Here is a 21,949-nt window from a genome sequence, read left to right as displayed (position 1 = left end):
GGACCTCGAGGAAGTGGGTCCCAGTGTGTGTCCTTCCGTGTCCGTGAGTCTGACGACCCCGGGGCCTCGAGGGAGTCGGTCCCGGTGTGTGTCCTTCCGTGTCCGTGAGTCTGACGACCCCGGGACCTCGTGGGAGTCGGTCCCGGTGTGTGTCCTCCCGTGTCCGTGAGTCTGACGACCCCGGGACCTCGTGGGAGTGGGTCCTCCCGTGTCCGTGAGTCTGACGACCCCGGGACCTCGTGGGAGTCGGTCCCGGTGTGTGTCCTCCCGTGTCCGTGAGTCTGACGACCCCGGGACCTCGTGGGAGTGGGTCCTCCCGTGTCCGTGAGTCTGACGACCCCGGGACCTCGTGGGAGTGGGTCCTCCCGTGTCCGTGAGTCTGACGACCCCGGGACCTCGTGGGAGTGGGTCCTCCCGTGTCCCTAACTCTGACGACCCCGGGACCTCGTGGGAGTGGGTCCTCCCGTGTCCCTAACTCTGACGACCCCGGGACCTCGTGGGAGTGGGTCCTCCCGTGTCCGTGAGTCTGACGACCCGGGACCTCGTGGGAGTGGGTCCTCCCGTGTCCGTGAGTCTGACGACCCCGGGACCTCGTGGGAGTGGGTCCTCCCGTGTCCGTGAGTCTGACGATCCCGGGACCTCGAGGGAGTCGGTCCCGGTGTGTGTCCTCCTGTGTCCGCGAGTCTGACGACCCCGGGACCTCGTGGGAGTGGGTCCTCCCGTGTCCGTGAGTCTGACGACCCGGGACCTCGTGGGAGTGGGTCCTCCCGTGTCCGTGAGTCTGACGACCCGGGACCTCGTGGGAGTGGGTCCTCCCGTGTCCGTGAGTCTGACGACCCGGGACCTCGTGGGAGTGGGTCCTCCCGTGTCCGTGAGTCTGATGACCCGGGACCTCGTGGGAGTGGGTCCTCCCGTGTCCGTGAGTCTGACGACCCGGGACCTCGTGGGAGTGGGTCCTCCCGTGTCCGTGAGTCTGACGACCCGGGACCTCGTGGGAGTGGGTCCTCCCGTGTCCGTGAGTCTGACGACCCCGGGACCTCGTGGGAGTGGGTCCTCCCGTGTCCGTGAGTCTGACGACCCCGGGACCTCGTGGGAGTGGGTCCTCCCGTGTCCGTGAGTCTGACGACCCGGGACCTCGTGGGAGTGGGTCCTCCCGTGTCCGTGAGTCTGACGACCCCGGGACCTCGTGGGAGTGGGTCCTCCCGTGTCCGTGAGTCTGACGACCCCGGGACCTCGTGGGAGTGGGTCCTCCCGTGTCCGTGAGTCTGACGACCTGGGACCTCGTGGGAGTGGGTCCTCCCGTGTCCGTGAGTCTGACGACCCCGGGACCTCGTGGGAGTGGGTCCTCCCGTGTCCGTGAGTCTGACGACCCCGGGACCTCGAGGGAGTGGGTCCCAGTGTGTGTCCTCCCGTGTCCGTGAGTCTGACGACCCCGGGACCTCGTGGGAGTGGGTCCTCCCGTGTCCGTGAGTCTGACGACCCGGGACCTCGTGGGAGTGGGTCCTCCCGTGTCCGTGAGTCTGACGACCCCGGGACCTCGTGGGAGTGGGTCCTCCCGTGTCCGTGAGTCTGACGACCCGGGACCTCGTGGGAGTGGGTCCTCCCGTGTCCGTGAGTCTGACGACCCCGGGACCTCGAGGGAGTGGGTCCCAGTGTGTGTCCTCCCGTGTCCGTGAGTCTGACGACCCCGGGACCTCGTGGGAGTGGGTCCTCCCGTGTCCGTGAGTCTGACGACCCCGGGACCTCGTGGGAGTGGGTCCTCCCGTGTCCGTGAGTCTGACGACCCCGGGACCTCGTGGGAGTGGGTCCTCCCGTGTCCCTAACTCTGACGACCCCGGGACCTCGTGGGAGTGGGTCCTCCCGTGTCCCTAACTCTGACGACCCCGGGACCTCGTGGGAGTGGGTCCTCCCGTGTCCGTGAGTCTGACGACCCGGGACCTCGTGGGAGTGGGTCCTCCCGTGTCCGTGAGTCTGACGACCCCGGGACCTCGTGGGAGTGGGTCCTCCCGTGTCCGTGAGTCTGACGATCCCGGGACCTCGAGGGAGTCGGTCCCGGTGTGTGTCCTCCTGTGTCCGCGAGTCTGACGACCCCGGGACCTCGTGGGAGTGGGTCCTCCCGTGTCCGTGAGTCTGACGACCCGGGACCTCGTGGGAGTGGGTCCTCCCGTGTCCGTGAGTCTGACGACCCGGGACCTCGTGGGAGTGGGTCCTCCCGTGTCCGTGAGTCTGACGACCCGGGACCTCGTGGGAGTGGGTCCTCCCGTGTCCGTGAGTCTGACGACCCGGGACCTCGTGGGAGTGGGTCCTCCCGTGTCCGTGAGTCTGACGACCCGGGACCTCGTGGGAGTGGGTCCTCCCGTGTCCGTGAGTCTGACGACCCGGGACCTCGTGGGAGTGGGTCCTCCCGTGTCCGTGAGTCTGACGACCCCGGGACCTCGTGGGAGTGGGTCCTCCCGTGTCCGTGAGTCTGACGACCCCGGGACCTCGTGGGAGTGGGTCCTCCCGTGTCCGTGAGTCTGACGACCCGGGACCTCGTGGGAGTGGGTCCTCCCGTGTCCGTGAGTCTGACGACCCCGGGACCTCGTGGGAGTGGGTCCTCCCGTGTCCGTGAGTCTGACGACCCCGGGACCTCGTGGGAGTGGGTCCTCCCGTGTCCGTGAGTCTGACGACCTGGGACCTCGTGGGAGTGGGTCCTCCCGTGTCCGTGAGTCTGACGACCCCGGGACCTCGTGGGAGTGGGTCCTCCCGTGTCCGTGAGTCTGACGACCCCGGGACCTCGAGGGAGTGGGTCCCAGTGTGTGTCCTCCCGTGTCCGTGAGTCTGACGACCCCGGGACCTCGTGGGAGTGGGTCCTCCCGTGTCCGTGAGTCTGACGACCCGGGACCTCGTGGGAGTGGGTCCTCCCGTGTCCGTGAGTCTGACGACCCCGGGACCTCGTGGGAGTGGGTCCTCCCGTGTCCGTGAGTCTGACGACCCGGGACCTCGTGGGAGTGGGTCCTCCCGTGTCCGTGAGTCTGACGACCCGGGACCTCGTGGGAGTGGGTCCTCCCGTGTCCGTGAGTCTGACGACCCCGGGGCCTCGAGGGAGTCGGTCCCGGTGTGTGTCCTTCTGTGTCTGGCTTGCGTCACTCAGCGTCACGTCCTTGAGGTTTATCCGCGTTGAGGCAGGGTCATACTTTCCTTCCTCGTGAAGCTTAGTGGATGGATCACGCTGTGTCTGTCTGGTCGCGTCAGTGGACACGGGGTGGCTCCCGCACCTCTTGGTTGTCGTGGATCATGCCGCTCTGAACGAGGTGTGAGTGTCTCTTCTAGTCCCTGTTCTCAGGTTGTCCCTGTTAATCAGTCACTTACTACGTGCTGTGGCCACGGCCTAGAGCTGGCGCTGGTGTTTCTCTGCTGCATTTGGGGCCTTCCAAGCCATTTCGTCCACAGAGCACATCTGGGGCCCGCTGTGGTCGGGGGCTGCTTCGGACTCCGCGGGTAATGACTGTCCTCTGGGACTGGGGGACGGTGAGCCGACCCGCCCCAGTGTGGCGGTGGCCGTGCTCCACGTTTAGGAGGGGCGCTCCGGGGTCCTGGCGAAATCCTGCTCTGTGGGCGCCTAGCGTGGTCTGTGTGGGGAGGGGGCAGGAGGAGGCCCGTGTGCCATGACAGATTCGGGGCTCCTCTGGAGGGGGCCGGCCGGCTCTCCACCCGAGTGGAAACTGAACCCGCGTGGCCCGGGTGCCGCGGACGGTGCTCGGGGCGCTCCGTGAGCGGCAGCCAGCCAGGCCGCCCCGTGGGCATCCGGCTTCGGGGCTAGAGACGGCCCAGGCCTGGGAGGGAGAGCCGCGGGGTGTCCCCCGCCCCCAGGGCTCCTGTGGGCAGCCGGCTGAGCCACCTGGACGCGGGGGCCGACTCCGGGCGCCCCCGTGAGGGCCTGGGAGGCGGGAGGAGACGGGCCATTAGCTTGTCCTTGCCGTCTGTGAAGGAAAACAACAGCGGGGCACGCGGGGCCCTTGCCAGGCCGGCCCCAGGCGGCGTGAGAAAGCGGGCGGGGCTGCGGGCCCTCCTCCCGCCAGACGCGCTGTGTCTCCACCTCCCAGATGGTTTCTGCTCTCTGGGCGGTAGAGCGTGGCACCGAGATGCCCGGGTCGGGAGGGCGGGGGGCAGGGCGAGGCGGGGGGCACGGCCAGGCGGGCGATGCTCCCTCCCCTCCACGCACGGGCCCCCCTGGCCCGGGCTCTTGTGAGCAGGACCCTGTGCCCCCCTGCGCGCCCCGTCCGATCGCCGTCTGTACCCCTGCGTGGAGCGGAAGCAGGCTGTCCAGCTTGGGCCACGTCACAGCCACCTGTTGAGTGGCCTCCCCACCGCTCCCCCTCTCCCCTCGGGCAGCCCCACACTGTTCTCCACTCCCCAGCAGAGGGAGTGTCACAGTGTAAACCAGATGAGGTGCCGGAACCTTCTGTGGCTGCCTTTTGCTCCTAGAACAACATTGCAGCCCTTCTCTCCCTGACCCCCTGCTCCTGCCCCCGTGGCGTCTGTCCCCGCTTGGTCATGCCGCATCTAGTGTCCATTCCTTTGTGGCCCCGGGGACTTTGCACGTCCTGTCCTTGGCTTCAGCCGCCCTTCTCCCACGTCTTTGCTCGTTGAGCCGGACGCTCAGGCCTGGCTCAAGTTCCCCTTCACAGAGAGCTCGCTGCAGACAGCCACTGCCGTGGTCGTTCTGAACGCTCTCTTCACGCCCGGAGCACGTGTCGTGACGAATGTGCGTTTGTGTGATTATTTGCCTACAGCCTTTCTCCCGGCCAGTGGGTGAGTCCTGTGGACAGGAACCCGCTGCCTTCCCCTGCTGACCGCCAGCAGTTAGAACGCGCAGGGCACAGAGGGGCGCTCCGTCCACACCGGGGTGGTGGCCACACGGCTGGGTGGGGGCTCCGGGTTCAGCTGGAGAAGGCACTGTCAGTGGTGGGACCGTGCGTGTAGCCCAGTGGGGCCTCCCACCATTTTTCTTCTAAAAGAAGAAGAAACAAAAAGTGAAACAAAGCAAGAAGTAGCCCGTTGGCGTGCCAGCTGGGGTGGGGCCCGGCGCTGTGCCGGTCGCCGTGACAGAGGCCAGTGTCCCGAGAAGGATGGCCTCTTTGTGCTCTGTGGCCGGCCTGCAGTGTGGTCCTGGGCCCTCTGTGGCTCCGCACAATGGTTTTCTCTGACGTCTCACAGGGAGCTCTCCCAGGCCTGGGCTCTGGGCAGGGAAGGGGGTCCCCTTAGTCCTGCCCTGCCTTTGGGGATGTGCCTCAGGAACCCGGGGTCCAGGGACTCCTGGATGGCTCTGCTGAGCCCCATTCTCTGTCCCCTGGGTCCCTGTGCTCTTTTGTCTGTTGGGCGGCTGGCCCTGCCGGCAGCCGATGGAGGCAGGTGGCTTCTGTGCCCCCTGAGGCACAAGAAACAGGCCCACCCGCCTCCCCAGACTGTCAGCAAAGTCTCCCGACCTCCGACCCACGACCCGAGCCCGACGTTCCCCCTGGAGGAGTCACAGGAACCATCTGCGTCCTGCAGGATGGGTGCCCGCTCCACGGCTGTGCCGAGCAGCCAGCTGGGCCCCGTAGCGCACGGCGAGGGCAGAGGCACGTGCCCCCGATCGCTTCCCGAGGGGCCGTGGTTGCTGGAGGGGACCTGGAGATGTCTGGGGCGTCCTGGAGCTATGCACCTGGGGTCCATGCACGTGGCTGCTGGGGGAGTCACGCCTCCGTGGCCAGGACTTCACCGCAAGGAAGCCCAGTGCGGGGAGGGCTGGCCCGGCTGTGCCTGGGTCACCGGGAACACCGATAGGTGGTCACTGCCCCCCTCTCCATGGGCCCCGGGTCCCCTTTGAGAAAACCAGGGGTGCACGTTCTGGAGGATGTCCCCGCACCCTGAAAACTCCTGCATCCCTGCACGTCTGTGGCAGAGCAAGGTGGCCTGTTCCCTGCCTCGTGGGAAGGACGGGACACTGTTCTCGTTCCTCGAGGGCCTCGTTGTGTGGACCCTGGCGTCTCTTCCCCCAGGGGCCCCGCTGCCCAGACTTCCCTGCGGGAGGCGAGGGCCGAGCCCCTGCTCCTGGGCCTCACTGTGCCTCGGGCCACGCCCACCCCTCTTGGTCGGCCGGGTCTCCCCTGACCCTCGCTCGCACGGAACGCGGGGTTCTCACCTGCATGGCGTCTCCTTGCAGACACGCGCTTCTGGGTGTCAGCCGTAGGGCAGATAATGTGTCGTTGATGCCGGCAAGAATCACGCCCGTGATTCACCGCAACCCATTCTTTCCCGACGCGCACCCATTTTGCCAATGGGAGCTGTTCTTAAAGCTCATTGACACGCTGGGGGATAATGCGTGTGTTGTGTCAGTTTATAGGAACCCGATCGGCACCACATAATGAACAATCTCGCCATTCTTGAGCGGTCCGGAACGTGCAGGGTCGGTCATAGTGGGGGCACTGTGCCGAGTACGCACGCGGGCTGAAAGGGCCCTTCTCAGCACAGCCTCGTCTCGTCGGTGCCCCAGCAGCGTCTCCACTGACCGCAGGCCCAGGGAGCCTGGCGCTGTCCCGGGCAGGGCAGGCCCTGCCAACATGGCTGCTTCCGGGCCAGGCCGGGCCCGCGCGCTGGTTGGAGGTGGGGGCGCCGGGCAGAGACCCGGAGGGCGTCCGCAGGGGCGCCCTGAGGAAGCCCTGAGTGTGCGGCTGGGGAGGCAGGCCCCAAGGCCCGCCTCAGGCGGCCGAGGAATCGAATCGAAGGCCGGCCGGGGACGCAGGCAGGGCTTTGCTCGGACCAGGAGCCCTGGGTGGTGCTTTCCCCTTCACCTCCGGCCCGTCTCGCCGACAACTGGGGCCGGGACTCAGAAGGTGCCATCGCCCCCGCCCAGCCGGGGCTCTGTGCGGGGCTGGGAGTGCGACGGGCAGCAAAGCTGGCAGAGGTCCAGGCCGTGCCCAGGCAGGCGAGGTCCTTGCCGGGTCCCCTCTGGTGGGCGTCCCCCTCTGGAGGGCTCCCGGTGTGGGACGCGCCGGCGTGACCCCACGTGTCCCCTGGGACATCTCTGACATTTCTCTCTCTGTCCCCTGAAGGTATACGTGAATGGAGAGTGGGTGACGAGCATCAGCGAAGGGGGCAGCTTTGGGGAGCTGGCGCTCATCTACGGCACCCCCAGGGCAGCGACCGTCAAAGCCAAGACGGACCTCAAGCTCTGGGGCATTGACCGGGACAGCTACCGGCGCATCCTCATGGTGAGCGGCACCCGGCACACCGGCAGCCAAGCATCTGTCGGGAACCCTAGCTTTATCCAAGGGAGGGTGATAGTTAAGGGCCAGTGGGGTGGGTGGAAAGTGTGGGAGAGATTCTGGAAACCTCTTAAAAGGCAAGCAGGTAGCTGGGGAGGCTCCTTTGCCTTCCTTCCCTGTCTCTTTTTAGCTGTTTGGAATGGGGTCGTGATGGCTGGAGCTCTCGCTGCCACCCTGGATCACGAGGTGACTGAGAGTCGAAACCCATTCACCAAGGGGGTAGAGCAAAGAGATCCAGGAGCCTGGCTCTGTGGTGGCCCCGGCACAGCGGGACCAGACCGATTGGCTGCACACATCCTCACGCAGGGATCAACCCTCAGGCGTTTTTGCCTCTCTCTCTCTCGTGTGTAGCCATGTCCGCTCTTGGCTGGTGCAGGGTGGGCACAGGTCCCCTGTTGTACCATCGGGGGCATGGCAGATGCACAGGGGGCTCCCAGAGGTGATCTGGGAGCCGGGGAGGCCCTGCCTGTGCCCACTCAGTGCCCATCCTGCACACGTGTTCGTGGTGCTGAGACCCACCCGGGAATACCACTGGTGCCGCACCGGCCTTGGGAAGCTTCCCTCGTGCTAGTGGGGGAGTCAGGGGACAAACACACACCTCAGGTGATGACAGTTCCTTGGAGGAAGATAAAGCTGAGAATGGGGTGGAGGCGACTGGGAGGCACGGAGGGGCTGCTGTTTTCTAGAAAGGCCCCAAGCCCCCCTCCCGTGATGAGTTGGCGTTTGAGCAGAGGTATCTGAGAAGGAACCAGCGTGTCCGGGAGAGGAGTGTCCGGGCTTGAGTGGACAGAGGGAGCAGCGGGGTTACCACCATGGATGGGGACGCAGGGGTCCCGTGGGGGATGCGGTCCGTGGGCTCACCACCCCCACAGAGCCCTCAGCTCCCACCCGAGTGTGCAGGGGGGCCCCCAGAGCGGCTTCCGCAATGGACGGGGGGCCGTCCTGGGGGGCATGGAAACATCCTGACCCTGGGAGGGTGAGGGAGACCAGCCCCCAGCCTGGAGACCTTTGGTGTCCCGCACGTGCCCTGCAGGGCTAGGCTGTGTCCCGGTGATGGCGCGGGGTGGGGGCTGTGACCTGGGGACGCTCTGGGGAGGCCTGGCTTCGGTCCACAGGCAGTTTCGAGAAGCCCCAGGCCTCAGTCAGGTGGGAGCCTGGGGTTAGGGCCCGGCCCAGACTGCCCCTCGTCCTGGGAACACCTGCGCCCCCGACCCGTCCTGGTCCCGCTGTAACACCGGGTCTGCGTGACGCAGGGAGGGTGCAGTGCCGTCGCGGGGGTCGTGGTCTGATCGGGCTCCGTGCGTGTGAGGAAGCGCCCTCCGTGCACTCAGCAAGCATCGAGGGAGCGCCCACCGCGTACGGGAGATGCAGAGCCCCGGATACGCTGGGAGAAAGCTACACGTCCCTGCGTCCTGGAGCCCAGCCCGTGCTCTCTGCTCTTGTCCTCCACCTGCCGGCACCTCTTTTCCTGGGAGAGGCCAGCTGCCCGGTGGGGGGGTGGTGCCCTGACCCCCACCTCCTGCCCCCCGCCCCCTCCCGGCCCCGGGCAGGTTTGGGAGCGGACCCAGAAGCCTCTGCCCCTCCCCACACACCTGGCCCGTGTTGCATAAGCCACTGTTTCTCGCCATCGTCAGTGCTGAGTCCTTCTGGGCTGTGGGATTTTTGTGGCTGGAACCTTGTATTCAGGGAAGTTCCCAAACCACCCAGGCAGCTGGCACTTCCTCTGTCTTCATTCTGAAGCCCCGTGTGCTAAGAATAGCCACAGCTGTGCCGCGAGTCCGCAGAGCCTCCGAGTCTGGGGAAGGAACATGGCAAGTGCCGGCCGCCTCGGAAGGGAGTGTCCTGCCAGAGGGCATCCGTTTTAGCGTCCGTCCTGGGTCTGGACAGATTTGGAGGCACCCATCATGCAGAGTGGCCCCGCCATCATGCATCCGCTTAGCGCTGAGCTGGGACACGCCATGGATGGGGCGCGGGGGTGGGGGGGGAGGGTGCCAGTGGTGTCCCCAGGGATTCAGGACGTCTGATCTGGAAAGTTCCCGTGAACGTCCCTTCCCTTCCCTCTGCTGCTCCGTGTGGTGCGGAGGCACGGACAGAGCTCGGCGAGGCCAGCCCGCCCGGCCGCCACCACTGAGCCGGGCCAGGCTCTGTCCCCCCATCTGCAGCGAGGGGACGTCCTGGTCTGCCGGCGGCTTCCCCTGCGTGGAGAACGCGGAGAATCTCCTTGGGCCACCATGCACCCGGGAAGCGGAGTCCCACGCCAGCCTCTCCTGCACCGAGGGGTGCTGCAGACTCTCAGAGCTGCCTCCCGCTCAGCTGTGAACAGGCCCCCGGGCTCCCACCCACCCTCCCCCAAAGTCTCCATCACAGCGGGAAGCCACCCCAAGGCGGGGGGCGCCTCGGTCGGCCGCTGCGGCCAGTCTCCTCCCGTGAGCTGTCCTGCAGCAGGAGACGGCTGGACCCAGCTACGCTGGCCTTTAGTGTCCGAGGTCCCTGGGCAGAGTCGGGCCTGTCTTCCACTGGGTGGCATCCTTGCTGGGAGGGCTGTGGGAACCATCGGTGGTTTTTCAGAAGAAATGTGTTCTCCACAGCGAGGCCGGCGAGGACGTCAGGTGGCCCGGGCTGAGCATCCACACCGGCCACAATGGCGGCCACGGTGTTGGAAACGCCCTGGGCTCTGCCACGGGCCGCCTGGCTCTGCGTCCTCGCCTTGGCCACCAGCCGCGGCCCGGCAGAAGCCCCTTCAGTGCTGTGTCGTCTGGCAGGGAGGTGGACGGCTGGCTGGGTCCCCTGGCCCTGTTGGGGCCTGGCCGGATGGAGGGCCCCGGGGATGACCGTGGGCCTCTGTGTGGATTCTCAACTCGGGACTTGTAGCCTCTGTGGTGCCGGGGAGGCCTGGGCTCCCGTAACCTTCACGGGACCCTCTGGGGAGGGACTTGTGCAGCCGAGGAAACAGGCCGGAAGTGGGAATGTTTGCCCGCACGCCTAGTCGGGGGGGGCGGCGGTCAGACCCAGGGCTGTCCGGACGCCCCTCCTGCGTCACGTGTGCGTGCAGCTCCCAAGTCCTGGATGCCCTGAGCTGGGGAAAGGTGCACACCGCAGCCTCCGTTGGCCTGCCTGGGGCCTGCCCTGCCCCCCGCCCCCAACGCCTCCCACGCTCAGCACCGCCCTTCCCATCCCGGCTCGCCCAAGTCTCCCACCTTCTCCTATGCGTCCCGTGTCTGTGTGGCCACGAGACAAGGGGTGTCCGCCCCAGTGGACTCCCTGTGCTGGCCTCTTGGAGCGGCCTCCCAACACTGCCCTCGCCTGCCATCGGTCCCTGTGCCCTGTGTCAGGCACCGTGAGGTTCTCACTGCAGAATGGTAAGGCCGGGCCTCCAGTGGCCCCGTGGGCGGCTGCACCGACCAGGCGGTGGCAGAGCTCTGTACCTACCCACGGCTCCTGAGCGCACTCCGTGCGCTGGGGACAGGCCCTCCTGGTGTCAGCCTGGGCTGCCTCTGTCTTCAGATGTCAGGCCCTGCGGGGGGAGGGCCACCGGTCCCCCAGTTTCCAGCCCCTTCTGTGGGCACGGAGCACCCCCCACCCCTACCTGAAGAGGGCCTGTCCGAAAACGACCTTATGCTCTAGAACGTTCTCAGCATTTCTTTGGGTTGAGCCTCAGGAGGCTGTGGGTGTAGTGGTGACACCCTGAATTGGGAGGCTGAGGGCTGGGTGGTCCCGGCTCTGCTCAGCCACCGGGCGGCCTGGCGCTTCAGGGGAGGGGTGATGCCCAGCGTACCGTGGTCCAGGACCGCACGCAGTGGGTGCCCTCTGCAGGGGGAGGATGCCCAGCATGTCTCTATCTCTGTGGCATGAACACCAGTTGTACACCGACGTCCTGCTTTGCCCCCGACCACGCCTGTTAGTGGCCACAAGCAGGTTACGACCTCTCCCTGACCTGCACACCTCCCCGTAGAGTGGAGACTGGTGGCGACCCCAGGGTCACGGAGAGAGCTGATCCTTCGAGGCGCCGGTCTTAGCAGCACTGGGGACGTCTGAGCTGGGCTCACCTCTTCCCAGATCAGGCGTCTGGGCAGCTGCGAGGGCCTGTTTGCAGAGGTTCCAGCCCCATCTCTGATGGGGGGGCTGGGGGGGGGTCATTCTGAGGCGGATGGCTCTCCCTCTGCGTCTCGGTGGGAAGCAGACGAGGAGCCTTCTGGGCTGAGGTGAGGATGTGGGCAGTTTGGAGGAAGGTAGGGAGAAGCCCAGGTCGAAGACACAGGGAACGTGGTGCTGACCGACCGCTCTCCTGTTGGGGAAACCGAGGCCCCGAGGTGGTGAGACTGGTCTAAGAGCGTGGGAGGTCACGGGTGATGTGGATGTGGAACGGGAGTCTCCCGAACCGCCCCATCGGCCCTCCACCCTCCACCGCCGTACTTGGCAAAGGTCGTCGCTGCTGCCCCCGCCATCGTCACTGTCCGCCCCACCATCACCTTCGCCACCATCACCACCATCGTCACCAAGCGGTGGGATGTGTCGGACCCAGCCTGGGTTCCATTCCTGCTCCTGTGATCCCAGTCTAGGCATTTGCTTGCCCCTCGAGCCTGCTTCCTCGTCTGGGGATGAGGGTCACCGTGCCCTTGTCTCACGGGACTCTCGCGAGGTTGAGGTGGGCCTGAGCGTTTTGGGTTTCTGCTGCTGCCCGGGCCCGAGCACATTCTCACCGTCGCTGTCCTCCCTCCTCCCTCCTCTCTCCATACCAGGTGTCGGGTCTGCGGTCGACCCATCCTTTTCACGTCCCAGGTGATGGATGAGGCCGTTTGAATTTAACCAGACCAGGCTTGCTGCTCTGCCGGTGGAGAGCATGTCCCCGTTTTCTGAACGTGCGGTGCTTAACAGGACTTAGTGGTGGCGCAGCCATGTCCAGTTGTGGAGTGCGTACACTGTGCAAAGGCCGTGGGCAGCAGGCCGAGGAGATAAAGTCCAGACTGCTCTCTACCTGCCGGGCTGGTGCTGGCTGCTGGAAGGCTGGGCCGCCGCCTCCTTCACTTGGGATGCGTGCTCGAGGAAGTGGGTGCCCTTTTCCCATTCGCGTTCAGCTTCTACTTTTTGGAGTGGATTTTCATTTCTAATTCACGCGGAGGTTGACAGGGCCCTGTCTGCTGGTTTTATCTTATTCAGCCAGCACTTGCTTGGGAAAGACGCGACTCATTGGCCCTTGTCACCAGGCCCCAGGTTCAGGCACGACCAGCCCGGGGACTTGACCCATGTCGGCTACTCCCTCCCTTAGCGTATCACACGCTCAGTTGTGCCGCCAGCCCCAGAGCCTCTCCAGGTGTGTGTGTGTGTGTGTGTGTGTGTGTGTGTGTGTGTGTGTGTGTTGGGGGGAAGGGTGGGGGTGCGGTGAGCCCGGCTCAGACAGTACCCCTTGCGATCCCGCCTTGGGGACATCTGCCTTGAACACGTGGAAACCCCAGTGCAGGATTCTGGTTGGCTGGGTGCTCGTCGTGCGGACCAGTCACCGGCCCGGGCTGGATGAGGTCACTGTCGGCGGCCAGGGGAGGCGCGGCTGCCTGGAGGAGGTGCTGGCTGGGGTCTTTGAGGGGCTTGCGGGACACGGAATGGTCAAAGGGTTTCCTTTTAAGAGTTCAGAGTCGTTTGGGGAAATTTGGAAATGTCAAGATGATTCGGGCACCAAGACCCACCTTCTTTTCTGTCTTCTCCTTTCTCTGGAACAGGGCAGCACCCTGAGAAAACGCAAGATGTACGAGGAGTTTCTCAGCAAGGTCTCCATCCTGGGTCAGTGGCCCCCACGCCGTGCGCGAGCCTGTGCTGGTAGCTTCCTCCGGTCTCATCTGAGTCCTGCCTGCCCGGGTCCAGCCATTTCCGTGTTCCCCGTGTGCCTGGAAGGTTCAGCCCTCTGGGCGACGTGTGGGTTCGGGACAGGCATACGTGTGAACCCTCACAGGCATGGCTCACACGTATGCACCCACGTGGGCATGCTTGCACGCACGCTCACACGCGTATGCACCCGCGAGGTACAGTTGCACACGTGCCCGTGCATGTACTCACAGAGGCACGCTCACACACGTGTGCACACACAGCCACACTCACACGTGCACGTGCGTGTGTCTGTCCACGTGCACCGAGAGCTCCGTGTCTGATCCGCCGGGCACCGTCCTCCTCTCCTGGGCCGTCTGTGCCCTCGTCCCGCGTGCTCTGCCTGTCCGTCCCTCTGCTTTCGGTGTCCCCATCAGCCCTTCCTCTGTATCCGTCAGTTTCGAGACCCGTTTCGTGTTCTAGTAAACGTGGTCCCCGGTGTCGAGCATTCCCGGGCCTGATTTGTTTTTTTTTCCCAAGTGGGTTTCCCCTGGTGCATTCACTGCCCTTTCTTGCCCTGTGGTCTGATAAACACGTTGGCTGCATTTCAGTCGATTTCCAGCACTGTCCACAGAACTCTCACCAGCAAGAGTCTTCAGTGCTTTGGAGTAGCTGTGACATACACAGGGGCCACCGTTTGTAGCCGGCCGATCCCGTCAGGGAGAACCTTCAGCCGTGGTGACGGTCCTTTCTGCGTTGAGCACTTGACCTGTGGCTGGTGTGCCCGAGGAACCGAATTTTAATTTTGTCCCATTTTAATCAAGTGAAACGCAAGTACGCAGGGCAGTGCTCGCCCACGGGCGGGGCCCCGCTTGGGAGGGTGAGGGACAGCTGAGTGCCGAGCCTCCGGGAACCTCTGGAAACCACTGTCCAGCAGCAGTCCCCATGGCCTTCTGGGTGAGGATGGGGAAGGGCGTGCTGGGGCAAGGAAGGAAAAGAAGCAAACAAAACGCACTGGGGGTGAGTCCGGCACTGGGGCTGAGGCTCGCGGATGAGGTTACAGGATCGGGGCGCTCCCCTCCCTGCGCGGCGTGAGCCCGTAGGGACGCCGGGCTGACCCGGCACCGGAGCAGCCCTGGCTCCCAGCTGGGCTCCCCTCTGCCCGGGGCCCGCTGTCCAGGCTGCAGAGACACGGGGTGGGGGTGCCCGCCGCCTGCCCTTCCGGCGGAGGACTGGGGGGCAGGTCAGGAGGAAGCCCCACCCGCACCCCCTGCACCAAGCGTGGCCGTGTGGGGGGGAAAGGCCACCGCGGCCGAACAGACTGGGACTGGGATAGGTGCCGGCAGTACCAAGAAAGGCTGAGAGCCAGCCACACACGGAAGGAACCCAGTTAGGAAGAGAGCACGGCCACAGAAACAGAAATCCAGTCCAGGACAGGGCTCGTCTAGTACACACGTCCGCCCAGAGAGCAGCGGCCCGCGAAGCCATCTTGCCGCCGGGTCCTGGGACGTCGTAGCCGCGGGGAGGGAGGCGGAAGTCAGGTTGGGCGCCCTGTGCAGGGCGCTGGCGTTTTATCAGTGATGCTACGGTCAACCACGCTTCACTAATAACAAACTAAAAATTTTAAAACCTTAACAAACGGATCTGAAGCGATCGTGACAAAACCTTCGCGTGATTTTGCGCAGGACGGATGTTGCTGGGTTACGTCACGTGCGCTACTGTCGCGATAACTTTTTTTCCAAATGACGGATGGACGAGATCGAGCGCGGAGCAGGTCCCCGGGGAGGGCACGTCACCGAGCCCAGGAGAGCGCCCGGGGGTTGTGGCTGCTGCGGGCGGAGGAAGGGCAGAGCCACACGGAGGCATTCGATCGATCGAGGCAGGTCACAAAGCAGCGCCCAGAGCAGGAGGGCCAGCGCCCCGGAGGCAGGCTCAGAAGACCCTGGATGGGATGGGTGTGTCTGCTCCTTCTCAGCCCACACCGGGGAGCGAAAACCAACACGGGAGGGAGGCCAGGCGGGGCCACCTGTTCCCTCGACACGGAGCCTGCCTGCAGTTCAGGGTGTCAAGTCGAGCCACATGAAATGGCCCGTTTTGGGGGCGCCTGCATGGCTCAGTCGGTTGAGCGTCTGACTTCGGCTCAGATCATGATCTCATGGGTTCGTGAGTTCGAGCCCCGCGTCGGGCTCTGTGCTGACCGCTCGGAGCCTGGAGCCCGCTTCGGATTCTGTGTCTCCCTCTCTCTCTGCCCCTCCCCTGCTCACGCTCGGTCTCTGTCTCAAAAATGAATAAACATCAAGAAAAATTGAAATGGCCTGTTTTCTACCCCTTTGGACCCAGAAAGTGGGCGTTCCATCTGCATCAGTGTGTGTGAAACCTGACCACTGAGTTAGTGTTTTTCGTGATCGCTTTTAGGGGAATGTTTTGGAGAAGAAAGCATCTTACCTCGAAAGACACAGAGAGAGACTCTTGGTTTCTTTGCCTGGTGTTAAATTCAGGCAGCGTAAACTTTAAGACTTTACGTTGGAAGCGTCTGGTGGTCACGTTTGTAAAAACATCCGTGACCGTCTTCTGTCCACCCTCCCGTCTGGATCTACGACTGGAGATGCGCTCGGCCAGGCGATGTGACGTACGGTGGCATTCGGCACTTTTTTCACATTCTTTACGCTTCGTTCCGTTTCTTGAGTTATTTGTAGCGAATCTGAGTAACTTAACCAAAAGCAATCAAGTAGGCCTGCCAGGGAGGGCGCCGCAGGACGTCCGACCCCCGGGGTTGGGGCGCATGCCACGGCGCGACCCCGCACCCTCTGAGGTCCCGCGAAACGAACAGAGAAGGGTCTCGTTTCCTCGTGCTCTTGTGGTACGAGTGCATCCGCTGTCCCAGAGTCTTTCCCTTCGGGGCGTCTGCGCTCAGGGTTGTGCCCCCACCCCCTCTCCCTGGTTCCAGAACCTTCTTGTCACCCCCGGGGGAGGCCCTGTGCCCACGAGCCCGTCTCTGCAGGTGCCTGGTCTGGGCGCGTCATACGAAGGGGTGCTGTGCTGATGGGTCAGTGTCGCACTCGGCGACACGAGACTCGGCAGCCTCGTGGGCGGGTCCTCGGGGTCTCACGGAGGCTGGGAGGAGGGGTGTTTTAGCCCCACGAGAAATCCCCGGGCCTGGGGCCCCCTGGTCCCTCACCGTCTCCCGTTCCCTCGGAGCCCAAGCGCCCCGCTCGCCTTCCGATCCCTCCTGCTCTTACTGTGTGCCAGGCGCCCTCAGTGCTCTGCTCAGCTGCACGCAGAAGCTTTGTTCCCTCCGATGAACCCGTCGCCAGCCAGCGCTTCTCCGTGGCCGCCGGGCAGAGCGACCCCAAGACTGGCCCCTTGGCCCTCAGTCACCCAGCTGCACGGAGCCCTCCGGCATTGGAAGGTGGGTGTCAGCGCAGAAGCCACCCCGGCCTCCCCGTGTCCTGCTTGCGGGCCACACGCCCGCTGGCTCTCGGGCTCCGGCTGCAGGACGTGTGTGACAGCGGAGGGACGCCTGCCTCCGTTTGCATCCTGTGCGGGTGCAGCGTTGACCGTCCCACTCGGGAAAGGGGCCCGTGCTGCCTGGAGGGTCGGGCTGTGCACAGCAGAAGAACCACTCCCGGGGCTTGTTTCCTGAGTTGCCTCAGAGAAGAGCCCGTTCAGTGATCGGGGCCCAGAAACCGCCGTCTCCTGGCGTCTTCTGACGGGACGCAGCTTCGCGAGTCGACGTTCAGGCCTCGGAGCGTCACGTTTCAGGTGTAACGAGGAACCTGCTGAAGAGACACGCGGGGACAGACGTCCCCCCAGCAGCGTGACTCGTGGCTCTCGCTCGGAACCCACGGGCAAGACCTCCGCGTTGGCCGGCCGGCCCGCCCGCGCCCACCTCCGACGAGCACCGCTCGTGCCGCTCCTGAGGCCGCTGCTCTGTTCGGTCTTTGGCGGTGGATGTGCAGGGCTGAGTGGGAAAGCCCGGCTTCTGACTCCCCAGCGGCCCCGCCGGCCTTGCAGACCTCTCCAGGCGGGCCGGTGGGGCGCGTGCACGGACGGCTCCCCGAAAGCCGGTCCTTTGCTACGAGAAGCACTGGCAGGCGTCTTAAAGTGGAGAAATCCCGCTCCTAACCTAGTTCTAAAATAAATGCTTTGCTTTGTATTTTTAGCCGCTGACCCACTTAAGCAGCATCTGAGGAGTCTAGGCCGGGGAGGTTTCTTCTGCCGAGAAAGAAATAGTTAATCAGGCAGTCGTTATTTTCTTACAGAAGGAGCGTACGGGGCCTATTGGGTGTTTTTTCCCTTCCTGAGGGCTACGGATGGACAGTGACCAGGAAGGGGAGGTGTGGGGAGGGGCGGCAGGGGACACAGGTCTTGCAAGCTGTGCCGAGAAGCCTGAGTTGGAATTAAGTGTGTTGACCTGAAATAACGGAAGGCGAGCCATGCGGAGCCTCGCAGCGAGCGGTGACGAAGCGTCTTCCCAGCCGGTGGTGGTTCCGAGCAGGCTCGCGTTAAACCGCGTCGTGGCCTCAGTGCTCGGCGGGCGCGCTGGCCGGGGCCCCCCCCGGGCCCGACTTAGTGCTGCGACGCCCAGGCCCTCCCAGCGCACAGACGCGCCCCGGGTCCCTCGCTGCCGATCCGCGGCACTTGCTGAGCGAGCGCTCGGGTGCAGGGCAGGGGCGAGGCCGCAGTGACGGTCCCCTTGTCGCCCCCTCTAGAGTCGCTGGAGAAGTGGGAGCGCCTGACCGTGGCTGACGCCTTGGAGCCTGTGCAGTTTGAGGACGGAGAGAAGATTGTGGTCCAGGGGGAGCCCGGGGACGATTTCTTCATCATCACGGAGGTGAGTGCCGCCCTCACGGGGGCTCCGTCCGCCTTGCTCCCGTGTGCCGACCCCGAGCCCCCCGCCCTCTGCCCCGCTAACGGCCTCACGCCGTGCCGTCGTGTCTTCTCGCCCTGGAGAGTCGGGAGCGAGACTCTCCTCTTGGAAAACGGCGTCGGGTCCCCAGGCGTGCGGTGCCCCGGGAGGACGTCGTGCCGGACCGAACGCGAGCGTGTGCGCAGTGGGGGTGGAGAGTCGGAACCCACGTCGGGACCCTGGGTGGCGCGGCCCCTCAAGTTCTGTGGCGCGTTGTCACTGGCGGACAAAGATGTCTGTGGCTTCTTTCCGTGCTGTCTCTCACGACTACGCGCCCATCCACGAGGACCTCAAACGAAGACGCTGGTTTTTAAAAGTGGCTCCCGGTTCCCAGGCTGGAGGCGCGTGAGTCATTTTTACGAGGCCCGGCGACAGCTGGCGCTGGGGCCGTAATCCGTGTCGGCCACACTCGCGCCTGTCACTGACAGAGGCAAGCAGCTGCTGTGGCTGCCCGTCCCCAGGGCTGTGCTGGGCTGGGACCCCCGGGGTGAGCCCCCACCCAGACGCTGCCCGGAATGAATGGGGGGCCCGCCTCGCGGGGGGCAGCACCGATTACGCGGGGCCACAAGTATGCCGCCGCCTGTTGGGCTCGCTTCCTCCTCCCGTGGCGCTCAGGGGCGGAAGGATTTCACGTTCATGCTCATTAAAACACATTCTTCAGCTGTGCATCTTGCCACCGGAGAGAGGGAGGCCTCGGCAGGGCAGCGTGGGGGCCCGGCGCTGTCCGGAGCAGGCCGTCCACGCTGGAGTTTCTGCACGGCCAGCAGAGTACGCCTGCTCGGCGCCAGTGGCCACTTTCTGGGTCCAAAACAAACGAAGGAGGGGCACCTGGGGGCTCCGTCGGTACGTCTGACTCTCGACAGCCGTTCAGGGCTGGTCAGGGTCTCGCGGTTCGCGGGATCGAGCCCCGTGCCAGGCTCCGTGCTGAGTGTGGGAGTGTGCTTGGGACCCTCCCTCCCCCTCTCTCTCCGCCCCTCCCCTGCTCGCACACTCTCACGCTCTCGCTCAAAAATAAACGTTTCTAAAAATAAAAACAAAACAAGAGGGGACCTTGCCGGGTCGTCGGTGCCGGTGAGATGCGGAGCCCTCTCTGCCGGCACACGAAGCACAAACAGCACGGGTGAGACCTGGACAGGAAACAAATCTGGTGTGTGGCTCCCGGGAGGGCGTGTCAGGGTCCCTTTCCGCCACCCGCCTGAAATTTCTGGAAGGTGGGTCTGCCAGGGCACCGGAGGCACAACCCACCCCCGCCCCGCGCCCATCCCAGCCCCGCGTCCACCCACCGGGGACACATGGTGCCTGCCGGTGGGGGGCACGTGTGGCTCCTTCGCCCCAGGCTCCCTGGAAGCCGTGTGAATCTTTCTGGAGGACCCCAGCCCCAGCAGTTCTCGGCTGCGTGAGTCACGAGTCCTTCTGAAGGGAGAGGGAAGGAAGGAGAAAACGGAATGAATTCTGATTCTAGGTCGACAGCGAGTGGAGCCGGTCCCAGGGGAGTGCCCGCCGGCTTCTTCCTCCCGTGACGAGCTTGGCGGTGGGGAGGGGGGGGAGAACCTTGAGGTCCTGTCCTGCTCCTCAAAGGGGCTGGTGGGTGATGTCCCCTCTGCTGTGGCCTCGGACGTGACACCCTCTCTGGGTCTGTGTGGGCCTGGCATTTCCCGGTTAAGAACATGAGGTCCAGGAGGGGGTGGAGGGGGTCGCTCCAGCCACCACTTCGTTGGACCCCACCCTCAAATCTCCATTGGATGTGACCAACCTCAGGGTCCTCGCTGCTTCCTGGACAAGCGGGGTCTGACTCGCCGGGACACCCAGGCTGGTCGTGGGGGCGCCTCCTTCCTGGCACCAGCGGCCGTGCTGAGACACCCACACGGCTCAGCTCATCAGTGGGGCCCTGAGCTCCGGGCACAGGACGCCCCACCTTGGGTGTCCAGCCCACTGCACCTCCAGAGAGCAGCCGTGGTCCCCGGGCGTTAGCAGGTGCCTAGGTGAGAGCGGCCGGTGAGAGGGGGACAGACCGTGGCTCTAAGTCACCAACCCCTGAAACTGCCTGTGTGTCCCCGTGAGGGGTGCGCGTGTGGAGCCCCTCCTCTGATGACCTGGGACCAAGGGGAGGGTGTGGTGCCGGCTCGAAGGCACAAATCCTTTCCTGCCCTAGGTTTCAACTCACTAATAAGAAGCTGGTGCTCACGGGGCCACTTTGGCTCAGAGGTGCGTCTGTATTCATCTGCGTGGTGGTTTTTTAAAACATTTGAATTAATTACCAGTGTTTAAAAATCAAGGTCTTTCTCGTTACAGTTGGAATCTAACTTCTCTGTAAATGTGTGGCACCTAGCCACAATCGGCAGACTGGGGGGGGGGGGGGGGGGGGGTGGGAAAGGACCCCTGTTCGCCACAGTCCCCACCCGGCCCTTGTGTCTGGTCTGCCGGCCTCGCAGGCTTTGAGGTTCATGGTCTCAGGGGTCGTGGTCTCCGAGCTGAGGGAGTAACTCTGGCCAGCCCACACAATTGTCCATCATTTGCTGTGGACTAAGGCTTGGACCTCCCAGCCGGGTCCAAGGACACGGGTAAAAAAAAGCATTAAACGCGTGTGATGGGCACAGATTGGCGAGGGGGTGGGGGGCCCTCACACAGCTCCAGGGAGGGGAGTGGTCTCCTGGTTTGTTAATCCGATGTCGTGAGCTGGGACTTTCTGAGCCCAGGGTGTGCCGGGCGTTGTGTGAGCCCCCAGGCACCTGTCAGGGAGGCCTGGTCGGGGGCCAGCGTCCCTCCTGGGGCAGGGGAGGGCTGGGCCTCTGCCCAAGGCCACACAGCCAGCAAGCATCCGCCCTGCATCCCAGTGGCCGGGGTCCTGCTCCTTGCTCCCGCGTGATGTGTGCACATGTGTGCGTCCCACAAGAGGGTCCGGGCACCCCTCATTCATTTCTAGGGCCCTAGAGGTGGCACTGCCCTCTGTGATTCACACAGGGTGATGGGCGACGATGCAGAGGGACCTTTCTGGGTCTTGTGCTGTGCCCGGGGCAGGCCTGTGTGGCTCCCTGCGGGGTCTCAAGGAGAAGGTGCCGAGGGAGGGCGGTGGGGTGACAGTGACACTGGGCCCTGCCCTGGGCCTGGGGCCCCGTGCAGGAACGTCCTCCGTGTGCATGGGGGCAGGGGCTCGTGCACCGGCTCTGGAATGTAACCCGACCCTCCTGGAAATGTATTTGAAGTTGTCTCCTTGGCAACTTGGATTTTTTCCCCCTTTTCCTCTGTGATCAACCAATCCGGTAGGTCCTGGTGGGATCCCAGGGTTCACGGGAATCGAGGCTCTCGGCCTGAAATGCAGCTTCCTGGGTGTTGGCTACACGGCCAGAGGCGGCCCGCTGGCTACAGCTGCCACACCTCGGTCGAGCCTGCCAGCCTCGCTCCCCCACAGCACCCAGCGAGCTGCCCGGTGGCTCCCTGGTCTGAGTGGTGCCTCGGGTGGGGAAGCCAGCCTCCATCTGACCCGAGCCGACCCAGATTGTCGTGGGACGAAGCAGAAGGTAGTGTTACTTGTGTGTTTTGTTGGGTCGGCCGTTCTCCCTCCGACGGCTGTTCCGTTGGTTGGAGACTTCTGGAAACCCCAGTGACCATCCTGTGGCTGATGTTTCCTTACGAGAAGAGACCCCCCCACCCCCCCAGGCCAGGCCTGGGGCGAGGCGAGGCGCGCGTGGCCCATGTTCTTGCGGAAGCTTTCGGGCGCGTGGCCAGTCTGGTTTGAGCTGTCCTCTTTCAGCTGGCGAACAGCACACACACACAGTGGAGTGGGTTAACCCCCGGTTCCTGGGCCGCCTGTGAGCTCCCCTGCACAGCGGGGCTGGTCTGCGCACAGGGAGATGGCGGGAAAGGGGCCCGGGCCCCGCGGCTCCCTGCGGTCAGGGTCAGTTTGATGGGTCGGCTTGACCAAGCCGCGGTCCCCGGGTGTCTAGATGTTTCTGCG

General features: G+C 64.7%; 1 protein-coding gene across 2 annotated transcripts in view; it reads left to right on the top strand.

Annotated features, from left to right (window-relative positions):
* PRKAR1B (protein kinase cAMP-dependent type I regulatory subunit beta) overlaps nucleotides 1-21,949 on the top strand; it is a 107,203-nt gene that overhangs the window by 75,607 nt on the left and 9,647 nt on the right. For both annotated transcript variants that reach the window (XM_045460704.1, XM_045460703.1), the window contains exons 7-9: nucleotides 7,077-7,235; nucleotides 13,004-13,064; nucleotides 17,798-17,919. In XM_045460704.1, the coding sequence (XP_045316660.1) occupies nucleotides 7,077-7,235; nucleotides 13,004-13,064; nucleotides 17,798-17,919 (342 nt within the window). The remainder of the gene's footprint in view (nucleotides 1-7,076; nucleotides 7,236-13,003; nucleotides 13,065-17,797; nucleotides 17,920-21,949) is intronic.

This window comes from Leopardus geoffroyi, chromosome E3, assembly GCF_018350155.1.
Source record: "Leopardus geoffroyi isolate Oge1 chromosome E3, O.geoffroyi_Oge1_pat1.0, whole genome shotgun sequence".
Lineage (NCBI taxonomy): Eukaryota > Metazoa > Chordata > Mammalia > Carnivora > Felidae > Leopardus > Leopardus geoffroyi.
Note: the sequence above shows the minus strand (reverse complement) of the source record. Positions and strands in the feature narration are given on the sequence as shown.